The sequence below is a fragment of the Monodon monoceros genome, unplaced genomic scaffold (assembly GCF_005190385.1).
Source record: "Monodon monoceros isolate NGI ecotype Baffin Bay Population unplaced genomic scaffold, NGI_Narwhal_1 Super_Scaffold_13, whole genome shotgun sequence".
In the NCBI taxonomy this organism is placed as follows: Eukaryota; Metazoa; Chordata; class Mammalia; order Artiodactyla; family Monodontidae; genus Monodon; species Monodon monoceros.
The window spans coordinates 1,896,998-1,914,097 of record NW_021703769.1 but is presented as its reverse complement, the minus strand read 5'-3'; the positions used below and the strand labels follow the sequence as shown (position 1 = coordinate 1,914,097).

At 54.0% G+C, this 17,100-nt stretch overlaps 1 protein-coding gene across 2 annotated transcripts in view; it reads left to right on the top strand.

Moving 5' to 3' along the window:
- The window catches only part of CDH4 (cadherin 4), a 558,830-nt gene that overhangs the window by 410,853 nt on the left and 130,877 nt on the right, over window positions 1-17,100 (top strand). The window contains exons 4-5 of one of the 2 annotated variants that reach the window (XM_029219931.1): window positions 427-432; window positions 10,236-10,409. In XM_029219931.1, coding sequence (XP_029075764.1) covers window positions 427-432; window positions 10,236-10,409 — 180 coding nt within the window. The remainder of the gene's footprint in view (window positions 1-426; window positions 433-10,235; window positions 10,410-17,100) is intronic. The other variant, XM_029219930.1, reaches the window with a different exon arrangement.

Here is a 17,100-nt window from a genome sequence, read left to right as displayed (position 1 = left end):
AAGATCCCAAGTGGCTCCCTTGGTCACTGGGTGAGTGAAGACGGTTTGCATGTCCCCGCCGGACGCTTTGTAATGTTCTAAGATGCAAACGGCATCACCGGGAATGGTCCCACGAGGGCGGCGACAGGCCTGACCACTGAGCAGCAGCAACGGGCTGGACTAAGGTGGGGTGGCTGGCGGGGAGCTGGGCCGGGAGAGGGTAGAGGCTGCGCTGTGTCCTGGGGGTCAGGAGGGTGACATCTGAGTCGAGACCTGAGATGAGAGAAGCCATCATTCCCACAGAGGGAGCATCGCAAGCGGGGGGAGGTGGCCAGGCAGGTCCCTGGCCAGGCGGCCCTTGGTCAGGCGTCTGAGTCTATTTTAGGGTGTGTCAGGACCCCAGGGAGGGCTTAAAGCAGGGCGGGAGGGTGGCTCCTTCTGCTGCAGCCCCGGGTCGGCCAGCACAGCGCTCAGCCTGCTTCCTGCTTGTCTCTGCAGGGCTGGTTTGCTAAGTGGGGTGGAGGCCCCCAGGGGCCAACCCAGCTCCGTCTCCCACCCCGTGGGGTCCATCACCCCTCACCACTGTGCTCTGGCCACCGTCCCCTCCCTGCCCGGGGAGGTCCCGCCACCCAGTACCCCTGCCTGGATCCTAGAATCTCCCCTCTCTCAGCTTCTCCTTTTCCTGAAACAAAACAAAAGCCTCAGAGGGCACGAGGCCATGCCCACCCCACCAGATCCACCACTTTGCCCCCATGTCCCTATGGGGGTGATGTCGCGTCACTTCTGCAGGACCTGTCCCGCCCCCAGCAGTGCTCTCCTGCAGCAAAGCAAGCGCTGTGATGTGAGTACAAAAAGGAGAGGAGAGAGACCCTCCCTCACTGCCTGTCACACACTAACCTCCCTCCTGACCAAAGCCTTCCAGGATCACCCACACCAACAAAACTGACCATTTTTCTCACTAATTGACACCAATATGAGTGATGCCACTCGGTCCCACTGAGAACAACTCCAGGAAAAAGTCATACATTCTGGCCTAACTTGCTAGTTTAATTTTTTTTTTTTTACTGTGATTGTATTTTTTTTCTGTAAACTACAGAGTAATTTCATTTACTTTGTTCCTAGCAAAACATAATTTTCTGGATTCTCCAGAGCCAGTTACCAGCCAGGGTACTCGCAGGAGATGCTTGGAGACAGCTTGGCTTGTGTCAGCGGGAGGAGTGGGGGGCAGGCGGAACTGCTCGGGCGCTGGGGGTCTTTGCCGTGCGGGGGGCGGGGGCAAGGATGGCCGAGCAGCCTGTCCGGGCTCGTGGAGGTGACACACACACACACACACACACACGTACCACACACACACCACACACACACACGGTGGGGCAGACTTGTCTGAACATTCGGGCATCCCCCCAACTTCCTTACCGTGGCCCGTAAAGCAGACATGTCCTCCCCTGTGCTCCCATCCATTACATCTGCATCCTGCCTGCTCCCTGGGCTGCACGGATGGGCGCATTGTCTTGTGTCTTCATTTCTGGGCGGACACAAGGCTGACGAGGGCAAGGGGTGTGCTCTGAGCGTCTGTTAAAAGAAGTGTGGTTTTGACACTACTGAAGTACGTGAAGCCTTCCCTCGGGATGATGGGGATGGATGCGAGTTGCCTAAAGAACCGCGTCTCAGCTGTTCCCCCAGGGCTGCTCCCACCCTGAGTCCCTGGCCCATCTGCCTAGGACACGGGGGCACTGGGCACCAGGGTCGCAAAGCACAGGCAGCATCTACCCTCCATGTCAGGGCGCCCCCGTCCAAGCCGCGGAGCAGGGAGGGGCCGAGGGAGTGGCCTGAGTTCGGAACCCAGCCCCATGAGCCTGGGCCAGTCCCCGGACCTCTGCCCAGGTGTGTGAGCACAGCGCCAGCCCCTGCCTTCCTGGGCTGTCATGGGCGTGAGTGAGCAGGCGGGAGGGGGCGTCCGTCCCTGCCCCCTGCCCCGCACACAGCAAGCAGCGTGTACAGGAGTGTTTGCTTAAGACTGTCCTTCCAAATATAGATGCACAAGAAATAATCATGCTATTTCATTCAGGAAAACTTTCTTCGTATGATTTTTACGGGAATTTTCAAAACAATCTCCCCTTCTTAGAAGAGATCGCAAGTAAGAAATACCGTAGTGCTTTACGGGGCATAGATACGGCATTTGTCTTCCCTATAGTGTCGTGGATGTAAAAAAAAAAAAATCCACTAAGTGCCTTTTCAGAACCAAACTCATGCAAATGTTTGTTTAGAATGGCTCCCATGCTCTGTTTGTTACAGAACAGAGATAGCTTTCTGTTGTTTTATTTTGTGTTTGTTAAATACCGTTTTATCCTGTCGGTCCTTAGCTACCATGGAAACCAGGCAGAAGGCTGCAGACAGAACCCTAGTTAAATGTTTTAAATATACATGCTTGCAGGCAAACAAAAAGTACCATTTTTCAAATGTATATTGAAAGGGAAGCGAAGGTAGAGAAATGGACTATCTGTATAGATTTTGGTGCCTCTTTTTTTTTTTTTATGAAATCTAATTATCCTCAATGAAAATCAGTACTGGGTTTGACATTTGGGAGAATTGAGGAGTGGAAGGATGCTATTTCCCTTATTGAAGCATGTTTAACCCAAAGCTCTAAGGAAGCAATGAAAACAGGAAGGCTGGGGAATCAGAGACAGGGGAGAGGGTCGTAAACAACACTGACATTTGGGGAATGAGTCTCGTCTACCCTTGTTCCAGCATAAGCAGTGTTAGTCTACAATGCAGACGTGGGGTTCCCCAAGTGTTCCATTTTGAGTACAGACCCATGAAATTCGTAACCCGGGGGCCCCAGGCCCTACATTGGTCGTGTTTCCGTGGCTGGGACGAGCCACCTCCTTCCCCAACATCGGGACCACCGAGAGGGTCAGGTGAGACTCTGTGAGTGGGTCTTGGTCACTCTGCATGGAAGAAGGTGCAGGAGCCTACAGGGCTGGACGCTGGACACTGGTTGAAAGGAAAGGGGTCCCGGGTGGATGCCCCGGTGATGCTTCGTGCGGTGAGACACGCGGGCTGGTTGACCTTCGTGGTGAAAGAAAAGCAGCCCCGGCCTCATCAGGGCTCCATCCTGAGGGCCTCCCCTGCCTGCATCTCGCGGGAAGCTCAGTGCAGGTGCAGGTCCCAGACCCCCGTCCCTCAGCTGCGCACCCACTGCCCAGAGAGGGGCTGGATGCACTGCTCCTCGGCACATGGCCCAGTCTGGAGACCAGAGAGCAGGGAAGAACAGGGAAGTTAAAAAACACAATTCCCTCCAGCCTGCCCATCCCCTGCCTCCGCATTCAGGGTCCACGCACTGCCAGTCAGGGAAAGAAGATCACACAGGGCACCTTCCCGAGAAGGCACTGCCCTGGGCAATGAAAGCCCATGATTCCATCGCGGGGAGGGCCGGAAAGCTGACCCCAAGCCCCTTGATCAAGAAGTGTCCTCGTGGACACTGGCGGTCAGCTTGCCTGGTTGGCACATCCCACGGGGAACTAACTTGAAAATGTCCCCATAAATTTAGCTTTTGTTGAATCGGGTGGACTTGTGTTCATGCTATTTTCTCAAAAGTGGGGGGAGTTTACGGTGCTGAGGCAGGGCGGCACGGGACCCAACAGCTGTGTGGGAGGGCCCATGGGGGGTCAGGCTGTCATCTGTGACCCCATCTTCGAAGGTCAGGGCTGCCAGGCGCTCCTTAGAAATGCACCGGGATCTGGGAATTTTGAAGCCGTTTTCATATCCACGTCACCTCTTGAGGGCAGTGGCTTCCGCTGGGCCATCTTCTCTGGAGAACAGTGGAGCTCGTCGCACTTTGCAGAAGCGGCCGGGCATCCGTGGGGTTCCGTGTATGGGGTGAGGATAGGGGTGTGTCCAGGGCTCGGGCCAGAGGGGTGGCTTTGGTGGTGGTGAGTGCAGGGCGCATGCGCAGGACCATGCTTTTGCTCCCGGCTCTTCAGAAGTGGCAGTTGGGTTTTTGGACTCTTTGTATCTTGTTTAGACTTTGCCCCAACTGCGCCGTGGGTGCAGTTCTTTTCAGTCCCTTATAGTCTCTTTGTATCTGTTGCTCAAGGAGACGTCTGTCCAGGTGCAAGCCCTGCAGCAGAGGGTCCCGGGTCCCAGGTCCCTGCCTGTCTCGCAGTGGGGCCCGTCACCTACACTCCCGTCACCAGGAGGGGTGAGCAGTATGTATCGCTTACTCGCTGCTAAGCAGCTGTCACCCTCCTCAAACCGTGATGGCTGGGAAGGGACTTGCTGCCTTGAAGACAGAGTCTGCATTGTTTATGTTCCCTGCTCAGTGCCGCTTCTGAGTGTTTCGTGAGTCACCTATTTGCTTATACTTGGCTCTTCATAAGTCTGTGTTCCTACCAGGCGAGTGGTTGGGTGATAGAAAAAGATGACAGATTATAACTTCCTGCATGTAGATTGGAGGAGGTGCATATGACTGTCGTCCTCCCCTGGCACTTTCCTCTCTCTTTTTTTTTCCTTTTTGAAAAAAAGAAAAAAAAAAGAGGCGATCATTTAAAACCTGCCCCAGGTCGGTTTTACATTATTCATCTTTCACCTGTGAATGATGATGGAAAGGAAGTGACCCAGCTTCTTCCTAATGTCGGGGAGTCCCTGACGACCTCACCTAGAAGCCACACTTGATCACTCTCATAATCAGACACACAGCGACCCTCCTTACAAGGAGAGCAGGCCCCGGGCAGGCACAGGGCTGCTGGGAGCTTAAGAAAATAAGATAATGTGCCCGGTGAGGAGATGAAAAACAAAAGCCACCTCGGGAAGGCGGGTGTGCGGGTCACTGCTGGGCTCCAGGTTTGGGCTGGTGCCAGGACAAGGTGGAAAATGATGACTTTGCGGGAGGATGGCAGTCGTGCAGCTTTGCCTGTGAATCCGGGGCCTCGGCCTTCCCGTGAGAATGGAAGACGGTCCTTGTCTCCATTCCTCCCCTTTTCTCTTGAGTTCACTGAACTGTGTTCCTGAGCATGGGGCTTTTGTCACTTTGTCCCTGGAGAGAGGATGCCTATGCCTGAGACTGGTCCTGAAAACCTGCCGAGAGAGAAACGCCGAGCCCAGAGACGAGGTGACCTAGAAGGATCTTAGACCCCCGTCCTGGCCTCCCCAGACCCCCACGTGCTACAGACAGAGCGGGTGTACACACCCCTCGAGGGGGACCAGCCCAAGCAGCCACACAGGCACGGGATGGCGTTTTGTCTTTGCAAAGTGCGAGTCCGTTGGGGCAGTGACTCCGTAGCTCACCTGTATCGCTCAGGAGCGAGACCACGGAACCCCCCCAGGTTGTGACGTGAAGAAGCTACGCTCCAGAAAGTACCTCAGCCTCCTGCCCACGCCCCAGCTGCCCCCGAAGCGCAGAGCTTGTCCAGCTCCGGGGCGGGAAACGGAGGCCCAGAGGCAGGATAAGACTCATCCCGGGTCCCAGGCCCAGCGCTAGGACCCCAGCCTGGGGAGGCTCCTCCCCTAGTAAGTCACCATTTCAGAGCATCGTCAGCAGAACGAATCCGATGCTAAGCCCGATTGATGAAGGCTCAGTGGGAGAGGCCATCTGAAATGAGAAATGCTTTGTAAATAAGAGCTGATTAAGAAGCAGACGGATTTAGGGCCTCACAAATGAGCGCCTGGCCTCTGCGTGGTCTGTACCTGGGAGCCATGGCCCCTACCCTTCCTCTGCCCCTTTTGGGAAAGGCCTTTCCCAAAAGGGGCAGAGGAAGGGTGGAACAGGGCAGACGCGTGTCCTGAGCGGTCCTGGCCCCTCAAGATGCCCCTGTAAAAGCCCGTCTGCCACCCCTTCCTGGGGTCAGGGCTCCAAGGGGTCCCCAGGGGCCGCCACCCCCGCTGCACACCGTCCCCCGCTCGGCGGCTGCTTGTCGAGCACCAGCTACTCCCTGGGGTGGGCTGGGCTGAGAGTCCCATCAGAGGACGAGGTGATTTCCTCCGCGCTCGCCATCCTGCAAACCTGCAGGGAACAGCTTGGCTGGCTCCAAGGCCAGCGCAGGGGTCAGGACCCTCTCCGACCTCTGACTTGGGCTGAATTGTCTGTAAGGAACAGCCTGTCAGGGCCGGGCTGTTGGTTTTGAGAAAATTGTGACGCATTACATACACAGAGAGAGAAACAAACAAAACACACACATATGTACACACATGCATGTGTATATGATACATAAGCACAGAGGCACGTGCACATATGTGTGTGTGCACGTGTGTCTATATGTGCCTGCCCTGTACATACGTGCGTGTGCCTATGTAGGTGAACGTGCACATGTGTATCAGGAGCATAGAGGCCGCATTCACGTTATCACCCAGCACCTGCCATCGTTGGCTCAGAAACACGGGTGACCGGGCGCAGTGGGGAAATCGGCAGCTCTCGTCTGTGCGGAAACACCTTCGAGAGCGGCCAGAAACATGATTTACCGTTAGTATGATTCCGCGTCGGGCTTTGCGCGCCGCACTCTGAACGGCCCGAGGTCCGCGCGGTCCCGAGGCGCGTGCTCGCCTCGTCAGGTGACGGGTCGTTGTCGTCATCGGCGTTCCTCCCCCAGAGAAGTGGGTGTGTCTTCCCAGCTGAAGCTACTGCAGGTCTGGCATTGATCTTCGCCAGATTTTGTTATTACGCTTGTCTCACAGCTTTAAAATAGTAGCAAATATGTGCGATTTATTTAAACAACACTAGGGAGATTAACGCCACGCAAGCTCAGCCTGAGCAAATGAAGACAAAGCAGGTTTTTAAAAGGAGAACGGCTCGATGAAAACCTTGAAAATTCCGAGTCTCAAATTCAGAGGCTCGGGTGAGCTTCTGCAGGTGCCCAAGCATCAGCGGGCGAGGCAGACCTGCATTCTCTGTGCCGCACGTGGGAGACGTGGCGGGAGCCGGGACGGCCAGGCTCCACCTCCCAGAGGCCGTGCTTGTGGCCGGGACCCCTGCCCCAGCACCCCACACACGCACGCAGACGCGCTCAGAGCAAACACCAAGCGGGTACCCTCTGCTGAGGCAAGTGCCTGTGCCGGGTGACCCTCGTTTCCTGTGAGGCCGGGAGCCCCCGCAAGGTCATGCGTCTGTGGAGCGTGGCAGTCCCCTGGAGGACTCACTGAGCACACACGGCAGGCGTAAGCGCAGAGGTGGGGAGTCCAGGTGGGAATCTCACACTTGGCATGTCTAACCTGGAAGCTGACGCCGCGGGAACTCAGAAATGCCTCTGCTGGTCCGAGGTTTCTCACTGACGTCCTTGGTCCTCTCCGATGGGAATGTCCATGTCTGCCCAGCCCACTGCACACTGACATGAGGACCCGTAGAGGGGATGGGGCCCCATGAAGAAACCCCAGAAGTGAGGGGGGCACACAGATCCTGCCTCTGCCTGAAGAGCTGTGTGGCCTTCAGAAGTTGCTTGGCCTCTCTGAGCCGCCCGGTCGCCTCCCTGGTAGAGGGGGGATGACCTTCCTGTAGCCTTGGCAGTAGGGAAGATGCAGGCAGAGACGGTTCAGAACGCTCAGTGCCCACAAGGCGTTGGCTGCCCCTGACGCGTGGAGAGCAGTTGTCTGCATCCTGGCTGCAAGGGGGCGGGGTGTGGCCAGGACCATCCTGAGCACTGTTCTGTAATGCTCATCAAGGAGTCTAGAGATGACCCCACCCCTGTCGTCGTGAGAGATGCAGGGTTGGTCACAAGGCAGCATCTGTTAGTTTGACTTGAATGGATGTTGAGAGAATGTCATGTTTCCGTAGAAATCAAGGCCACTGGGGATGCACACACCCCGCGTGGATCCTTCTGATGAAGGGTGGGAAGTGACCTAGGGAAGCCTTTTGGTTTTTAATTGCTGCAGACTCTTAAGTGCAGGAGCTCAACACGAAAGACAGCTGGACTCCTGGTGGGGAAAGTCCCAGAGGGGGGGGTCTCTTTGGAGTGTGGCTTGTCCAGATGGATTTTTCCATTGATGTAGCATCGAGTTTTGGCGTTCAGGACTGATATGTTTTTTTGGTTTTTTTAATTAGTTTTGTCTACGTGTGTCTAACTTATTTCTATGCAGCTTTTTTGCAAAAGGGAGTGGGGAAGGTTCAACGGGCAATGGCAAGACCAACAGGTTCTCACTGGGTGGGAGCTCAGCTGGAGGGTGGGGACCCCGCCGTGATTGGAGAGGGGCCGCCGCCTAGGGCCTCCAGCCAGCTCTGTCCTCTCTGGCTCAGGCTGTCCTGGTCCGAGGTCTGTCTCTGCCACATGAGCTCTCATATGCTCCTGGCTCTGAGACTCTGAGTGAAATGAACATCAACCATGAGAACGGTGCAGAGGCAGCCACACGGGGCACCTTGAAAATAAACATGGAGGCGATATAGGTGTAGATGTCTTGTGTATACGTGAGTCCTGTTAGCTCTTCTAATCATACAATTTCATGTACATTATAACATTCAGAAATACAGAAAGGTAAAGGGAGTAAATTAAAATAAAAACTCACTGGTGACCAGAGAAAACCAGAGTTTACATTTCTATGTATTTCCTTCCAATCTTTTCTCTATCCTTTTAAAAAACATGGGGACTTATGCTGCCTGTATACTTTGGTGCCATTTCTCCACTTCCTATCAGTGTATGGAATTTCTTCATATCTTCAAAGAGTAACTTCTTTGTTTTCTTAATACATCTTTATGGAGCGTAATTGCTTCACAATGCTGTGTTAGTTTCCGCTGTACAACAAAGTGAATCAGCCGTATGCATACATATATCCCCATATCCCCATATCCCCTCCCTCTTGAGCCTCCCTCCCACCTTCCCTATCCCACCTCTCTAGGCCGTCGCAAAGCACCGAGCTGCTCTTCTGCTATGCGGCTGCTTCCCACTAGCTATTTTACATTTGGCAGTGTATATGTGTTGACGCTACTCTCGCTTCGCCCCAGCTTCCCCTTCCCCTGCCCTGTGTCCTCAAGTCCGTTCTCTATGTCTTCATCTTTATTCCTGCCCTGCCACTAGGTTCATCAGAACCATTTTTTTTTTTTTAGATTCCATATAGATGTGTAGCATACGGTATTTATTTTTCTCTTTCTGACTTACAAAGAGTAACTCCTAATGACACGTAGTATCCCAAGATATGAACGTAGTGTAATGCATTTAAATATTATTTACCACCATCAGACTTCCAGAATTTTTTCCTGGTATTTTTACCATTTCACATATACATAATGTTATTATAAAGACAGCCACAATGAACATCTTTATTTGGCGGGTTTGTCCACATGCGGTTCCGCTGGGACAGACTTCCGGCTGTGGAGTTACGGGGTCAAAAGCGAGGACCATTTTTGAGGCTTCTGGTAGTTGGTGGCAGAATGCTGCTCCCAGCAGTGAGGAGCCCCATTGACTTCAGAGCAGCCGACATTCAGTCCCGCTGGTTCCCGCCAGGCATGGGCTCTTATCAGTCTAATTTCCATAGCAACCCTCTGAATTCAGTGCTGTTATTAGCAAGCCCGTTTTGTAAAAGAAGTAGCTGGAGCTGAGAGAGATTAAGGGCACTTGCCCCGTGTCACATGAATCTTTGGATGCAGGTAAACATAAGACACCAGTTTAACGCCAAATCCCACAACCTCAACCATCACCCTCTGCTGACTCACTCACGACACGCTCCTCAGGGGGGAGGATTCATTTTGTTTACTCTTGTCAGTTTGATGGGTGAGGAGGATATATTGCTTTAATTTGCATTGTTTGATGACTGGACATTTTTCATGAGTTTATCGATCCTTTGTATTTACTTTGCTGTTAATTATCTATTTGTGTCTTTTTCCTGTTATAATAAAGTTCCAATTTTTTCTTATTGATTTGTAGGAACTCTTTATATAGTCAGGCTCTTAGCTCTTTGTCAGATTTGTTGTAAATTCATCAATTGCTTTTAGGGTATGTTTTCATAAACAAGGGTTTTAAGTTAAAATGTATGAATATTTTCCTTTGTAATTTTTTTCCATTGTTTTGGGCTTAAAAAGCCCTGATGTACTGGTTAAAGAGTCAGCTATATTTTCTTCTTTGTCTATGGTTTCTTAACCCCCATTTAATCTGTACTCCATTTCTTTGTAGAGATGAGGGTCTTGCTAGATTTTTTTCCCTAACGCGTCCCCACTTTTCCCAACACCATCCAATCTTTCCCTGGATCTAGGATAGTACAAATTCTAACAGATGCCTTTTCCTCTGCAACACCTAACCAGGCTTCTTTTCCTCTTCTCTCCCTTCCAAATAACGCTGCAGAAAGGAAAGAAGAGTGCACCCCTGGACCCTGTCCAGCCGCCAAATGACACACTGTTGCCGTGGCCACAGCATCAGAGCTCCAATGGGCTGAGGCGGCAGAAACGGGACTGGGTCATCCCGCCCATCAACGTGCCGGAAAACTCCCGCGGGCCCTTCCCACAGCAGCTGGTGAGGGTAAGTGGAGACGCTCCTGCCGGTGGGGAAGCTCTCGGCTTTAGCCCCTGCCTGTCCCGGGATCTCGCGAATCAAGTCTGATGGGCTTGTTCCTGGAGCCTGGGACCGGCTCTGCACTGGGTGCCTAAGGTCAAGATTTTGCCTTTTCAGTAATGAGATAAGTAATACACAGAACAGAAAAGTCAGAAGGGCAGTTGCGTCCTCCAGGGTGGACGGGCCTGCTTGCATTGGGTCCTCTCTCTCCGGTTACTGTCCAGTGACTGTTCTGGTGCGTGGAAGGAGATGGGATGGAGACTTGGGTCATGGCCTTTGACCTCTGACACCTTCCTTTGGCCTGCATGTTCACACTTCTTCCCGATTATGGCTAAGATGTTGAATGGAGAATGATGGCTTGTCCACGCTGACCATGATCTTGGTGAAAAGTCAGAGGTGCTGAGACTGAGACTGAGCCTGAGGTGCTGGGGGGGCAGTTCTGTGTCCCTTCCCTTAGGGTCACCTGCTCCCAGCAGCCACCACGAGGTTGCTTTTCCTGAAGGACTGAAGGACTCGTTTTACAAATCTGTTTTTCAATGATCAAGGCCACCAACTAGCATCATCTCCTTCCCTTTGAAGGAAGATTGCAGCCCAATCTGAGCGACAGTTTGATAAAGTGGTGGTTAGAACCCCGTTAGATAATCCCATCCGTGGCCAGCGCCTCTCCCCACCTGTGGAGCTGGGGCCCCTCGAGTGTTATTAAGGCGTCGGTTTCATTCCTTGGCCTGATTAGTCCGTTTTGTTTCCTGTTCTTTTTGATGCAGAAAGCTGGGGGGTGGGTATTAAAATGCAGAGTTGAAGCAGCAAACCTCGCAGGGCCATCCAGGTCAGTCCCCCCACCATACACACCACAGCCACGGAGCCGTGTCGTGACTATCGCCCTGCCTTCACCACATGTGACGCTGTGACTTAGTTTGGTCTTTGTTCCTGTTTCTGGCCAGAACTCGTAAAACCCGTGCAATTTCCTAGATGGTAAGAGTGAAAAAGATGTCTGCAGACATCCATAGCAAACCCCTTCTAGCACACCTGAGCTTATGTGCATGAGGGGACTTTGAGGAAGTCCCAGGGGAACCTAAGGCCGGGGCTAGCCACCAGGGGTACCAACCCTGTGACTGCAGGGCTGGGACCTTCACTTTCCCCTTCCCCCCCAGCCGCTCACCCCAGGAGGGAAGAGGGGCTGGATGTTGAATCAGTCACCAGTGACCCATGATTTAATCCGTCGTGCCTACGTAACGAAGTCTCCATAAAAACCCAAAAGGACAGGGTTCAGAGAGCTTCCGGGGGGTGAACACATGGAGATTCAGTGAGGATGGCACTCAGGGAGGGCGTGAGGTCTCCGGGAACCTTCCCACACCTCGTCCTATGCCTCTTACCTCTGACTGTTCCCGAGTCATACCCTTTACAATAAACCAATAATCTAGTGAGCGCACTGGTTTTCCGAGCTCTGTGAGCTGCTCTAGCAAGTTAATCGAACCCAAGGAGGGGGTTGTCGGAACCTCAGATTTACAGCCAATCGGTCAGAAGCTCAGGTGACAACCTGGACTTGGCAATTGACATCTGAAGTGGGAGCATCTCGGGGGACCGAGCCCTTAACCTGTGGGATGGACGCCCTCTCCGGGTAGATGGTGTCAGAGTTGAGTTAAATGGTAGCACCCCCAGCTGGTGTCACAGAGAATTGCTGGATGTGGTGACACCTCTGGTGTCAGAAGTGCTGTGTGTGGCAGTCGTGGAAAAAAGGAGGAGCAGGAGGGTGTGTCCAGCTCAGCATATCACCGAACACGAGTGTGTGTGCCTGTCGCATGGGGGAGGCCAAACAGACCGAAATGTTGGAGTTTGGAGCAGAGAAGTGTTTACTGCAGGGCCAAGCAAGGAGAATGGGTGGTTCGTGCTCAAAAACTTCAAACTCCCTGATGGTTTTGGGGGAGAAGTTTGTATAGGCAGAACTTGGGGTGAGGGCTGCAGGGTGTGTGACTTTCTTCTGACTGGTTGCTGGTGAGGTAGCAGGACGGGGCTCTAGGAATCTCGTGCTCAGCCTGGAGCTGCCGTCCTCCACCTGCGTGGGGTCCTCAGTTCCTGCAGAAGAACTGAAGGTGCAGTTACGTGTACTCCTTGGGCAGCAACCAGGGTCCTGCTTTGACCTCTGTACTGCAGTGTGATTGTTCTCCCTTTGTTCTTCCGCATTCCCTTACTTCCCTGGTTAGCAAGTGTTTGAATCTGCTCTTTGGTATTCAGGAAGGTCTAGGAGACTGAAGCCTTTTTCCTGCAAGTAAGAAACAGGGGACACGGAAAGGCTTTTGTGACCAGGAGGGCCCCATAGGGTCCTGCTGAGTTTCAGTCACACAGAGCCACCCTCCTGCCTCAATCCCCTGGGATGGGAGCTCACTTCCAGAGCCATCACGCGCCCTTGAGCGGCCTGCCTGGGAGGGTGAGATCACGGCAAAACGGAGGTGAGGACTGGAGAGAGGCACTCAAGCATCGACACCCCCCCCCAGCCCGGGCGCAGTTTCCCAGACTGAGCATCCTCTAGGCACATGGGCCAGGCCCAGGGCACAGCCCATGCCGATGGGGGTGCCGGTGACTCGGCTCTGGGGCCCCCACCAGCCCTCGAGGCCCTTGCCGTGTCGGACTGCCACTTGCCATTTACTTAAGATTTTCTCTAGTAGTTCATTTTCAGTATAAATAAATTTATTCTAAAAGGAGGCTTTATTAGCTCACAATTGGAAAGCTGGAGGTATCTGTTATGACGGAAGTCGACTATAAAACAAGCATAAAGCAGAGAAAACATAGCTCTGGGGCGGGGGGGTGCTGAGGGGGGGTCATGCAAGTGTTGACGTGTCTTAGATACACTGGAGCCAGAAGCTTCCTCTCAAGTGTCATCAGGATTGAAAGCAAATTGGACAGGGAGTCAGGTTTTCATTGTGTGAGCCAGTTTTGTTGAAGGCCTTGGGCTGTGCTCCCCAAAGGTCATCTCTAGTAGAAATCTGTCCATCTAACTCAGGGATTGGCAAACTTTTCCTTTTTTTTTTTTTTTTTAACATTTTTATTGGAGTGTAATTGCTTTACAACGGTGTGTTAGTTTCTGCTGTATAACAAAGTGAATCAGCTATACGTATACATATGTCCCCATATCTCCTCCCTCTTGCGTCTCCCTCCCACCCTCCCTATCCCACCCCTCTAGGTGGACACAAAGCACCGAGCTGATCTCCCTGTGCTATGCGGCTGCTTCCCACTAGCTATCGATTTTACATTTGGTAGTGCATATACGTCCATGCCACTCTCTCACTTCGTCCCAGCTTCCCCTTCCCCCTCCGCGTGTCCTCAAGTCCGTTCTCTGCGTCTGCATCTTTTTTCCTCAGAGCCCTTGGCAAACGTCTTCTGTGAAGGACCAGGTAGTGAATGTTCTAGGCTTTGTGAGCCCTGCCGACTGGCCTCTGTTGAAACTATTCTGCTCTGCCTTTGCAGCGTGAAGGCGGCCCTCGGCAATATGTAGACCAACGGGCGTGGCTGGGTTCCAATAAAACTTTATTTACAAAAGCAGGCAGTGGGCCCGATTTGACCCGCAGGCCAGATCCACCTCATTTCCCAAACTCCGGAACGTCTGGCCGAGTCATCCTCACCAATACTCAATGCTTGACGGGAACCTTGTAGTGATGGGTGAGTCTGTAATGAGCCCCGAGGGGGCGTTTGCTCACTCACACCCTCACACACGTGCGTTTGGCAGGCATCTTGCCGCCACGGGGATATTCTGTCGTCCTGGCTCTCAGAGCTTTCTCAGAGTTGATGATATGGGTACCGACACGAGGAATTTCCCTCCTCTGTGCCCAGTCGTACCCAGGCCTGTGAAAGGCCCCAAAAGGGAAGAAGGCCACTGTGGGCAGAGCCCTTGTCCTGCAGGGGTTCCCAAGATCTGCTGGGTCGTCTGTCCTCTGCTGGACAGTGGAGGAAAGACACCCGTGTGCTTCCAGCCTGACCACTGCCGGCGGCCCCGAGGCAGAGAGGTCGGGTCTGGCAGTAGGAGAGGGGAGAGCCGGCTTCCCTGAGCAGCAGGCACTCGCGCCCCACGGGCCTGTGGCCGTGTTGAGGGGGCACAGTCTTCTCACGAGGCCACAGTGACGTCTGTGTGCCCTGATGGGGGACGTGCACCGCTCTGAAGCAGGGAAATGAGCCCCCTCCCCAGTGAACACAAACCTTGCAAAATCCGGCAGGAAAGCAGCGACGGCGGGAGCTCTCGGGCCCCTGCACACGCAGGCTCCTGGGGACTCTCCTTGCCGGTGATGTTTCTACGCTGGAGCCGTGGGGACAGGAGGTGCGGGCGTGGCGTCTGGCGTGCGATGAGCAGAGCTGCGCGCTCCACGTGCCGGAAGCCAACAGCCGCTGCCCAGACTCACTGAGGGGCAGCCTCTCCTGTCTTCTAGTCTGCAGTGTTGCTGTGGTTTGGAGAGACCGCGTCCTCTGCTGCTCGGACCCCCCGACGTGTCTGCAGCCCCTGGAGGGAGGCTACCTCCAGGTGGATGTCTGCTCCAACGCGGACTGCAGGGAGGGCTGACGCTCTGACGGGCATTCCCACAATTTCAGAAACCGAACAGAACAGAGGTTTACTTCTTGCTCCTGGGAAGGTCATTTGGGGGCTGTCATGCGGGGCGCCAGAGGGAGGAGCGCAGGGTCGGCTGGGCCTGGACGTGGGAAACACCATTCCCGCCTGAATTCCATTGGCCAAGTTGCAGAGGACCCTGGGGAACGCGGCCCAGCTCTGTGCCCAGGAGGAGGGGTACGTGTGGGAAACGGCTGCGTGCTGCCCCAGTGGGTTTCCCCAGAGGAGAAAGTGCGCGTCCTTTCGGCTCGAAGGGCCCCACTGCGCCAAGGAAGGGGGTGGTCTAGGTGAGCGATCAGACCTGACTCACCTGCCCTCCTCCAAGCCTGGTCTGTCTTTACCACACTGTCCCGCTGTACTTCCTCCGTAGCACTTAGTACAGTCTGACGTCATGCCTGCTATTTATTCATCCAAGGACAGGCCTCCTGAAGGCAGGGGCCCTGCCTGCATCTCTGTGCTGTAAGCGGCAGGCACTACGAGTGTTGACTGAATGAATAAGTGAGGGAGGGAGGGAGTGATGGCAGCAATCCCGATGGCGAGCTGTCCCGGGCGCCCATGGGCTCACACAGCATGCTGGCCGTGGCATGTGGCATTTGGAGGGGGGGGGGGTGTCCTGGCACTGCTTCCCCTGGAGTCGGCCTCCAAGCTGAGCTGATCCTTATGGGGAGATGGTATCTCCAGCAAATGGAAAATGGAATCTCTGTTACAGTTTCTGTAAAAGATTTGTTTTCCCAATGGATTCCAAGTCATTACGGGAGAACTCAGCCCAGAAACTCATGCAGGCAGGTGCGCACACAGCCCCCCCACTTCCACGTGCGCGCACTCGTGTGCTCAGCCTCTGCCCCCGCACCCTCCCTCGCTCCTTCTCCCCGCTTTCTCCCTTAAACTCTTACGGAGCACAGGCGAGGGTTTGGGGTGCTTTTCTACCCCACTGTGTCTGCAGGAGGTCGATGAGTTTCCTGTCAGTGGTTTTTTTTTTGGGGGGGGGTGCTGCCCCGAAAGACGCCCAAATCACAGCAAGCGTGACTACAGCTTGATGGGAGTGGGAAGCTGAGTGTGGAGCTCTGGAGGCTCAGCTGGGATCAGAAGCAATTCTGCGCTCACTACGGCGTTTCCTTCTGATAAGATGTTAAATGAAAAAGCGGGAGGGAGAGCAGCCGGCAGAATGTTCTTCCCAGAGAGACCTCTGTTACTTACAGGCGTTTTCCTTGGAAAGAGTATCTTGTCTCTTCCTGAGCCTTCGCTGGGCCATGCAGGGAGAACAGACCCTCGCTGAGCATTCGCTCGCCCCGCCGAGGGGGCCCTGGGCAGGGCGAGGCAGTTATTGCTGGCAGGGCTGCCGGGAGCCGTGACGTCCCGGGCGGGGCCGGTACGCACTCCCGGTGCCACGCCCACCAGACTCCCGGTGCCACGCCCACCAGAATTAGAGCGCGCTCTCAGTGAAGTGGTGAGTGAGGAGGTGCAGCCGCTTCACGGAGATAGCGCTCAGAAGATCCAGGCTGTCCTCTCAGAAGGGAGGAGGAAGCAATTCGCAGTCGCTAAGCTGATCCCCTGGGAAGCTGGGTAGAGGCTTTTCATTATGGGGGGAGGGGAATCATGGGGAATGGCAGGAGGGGACACCCAGCAAAGATTAACAGGAGACCTTCCCGCTCCCAGATTCCAGCCCTGGGCTCTGGACAGAACAGTTTGGGGTCATCCATGGGTGCCAGACACCACGCAGTCACTGGGGACTCAGAAGGGAGAGAACACAGAGCCCTTCTGTGGCCTCAAGAGCCACCAGGCATCAGCTTTCTGCCTGCCATCCAGAATTTGGTCCCTTCCCTACCTCGGTTAGGATTCCTTCACATGTAGACTAGAGGAGGGTTTTAAAAAGACACTTGCTTTTCTAGCATGGAGGTTAGGTTTGACTTCCAGCAAGATTTAGAATGAGAATCAAATCAAACTTTTAGAAAGAGGATGCATTTCTTAGCTGAGTCTAATAAAAATTCAGAATTTGTTAACTTGAGAGGCTGTCCAGGGCGACCGTAGGAATCCGCTGTAGGTGATGAGGCAGAAGGTAATGCTCTT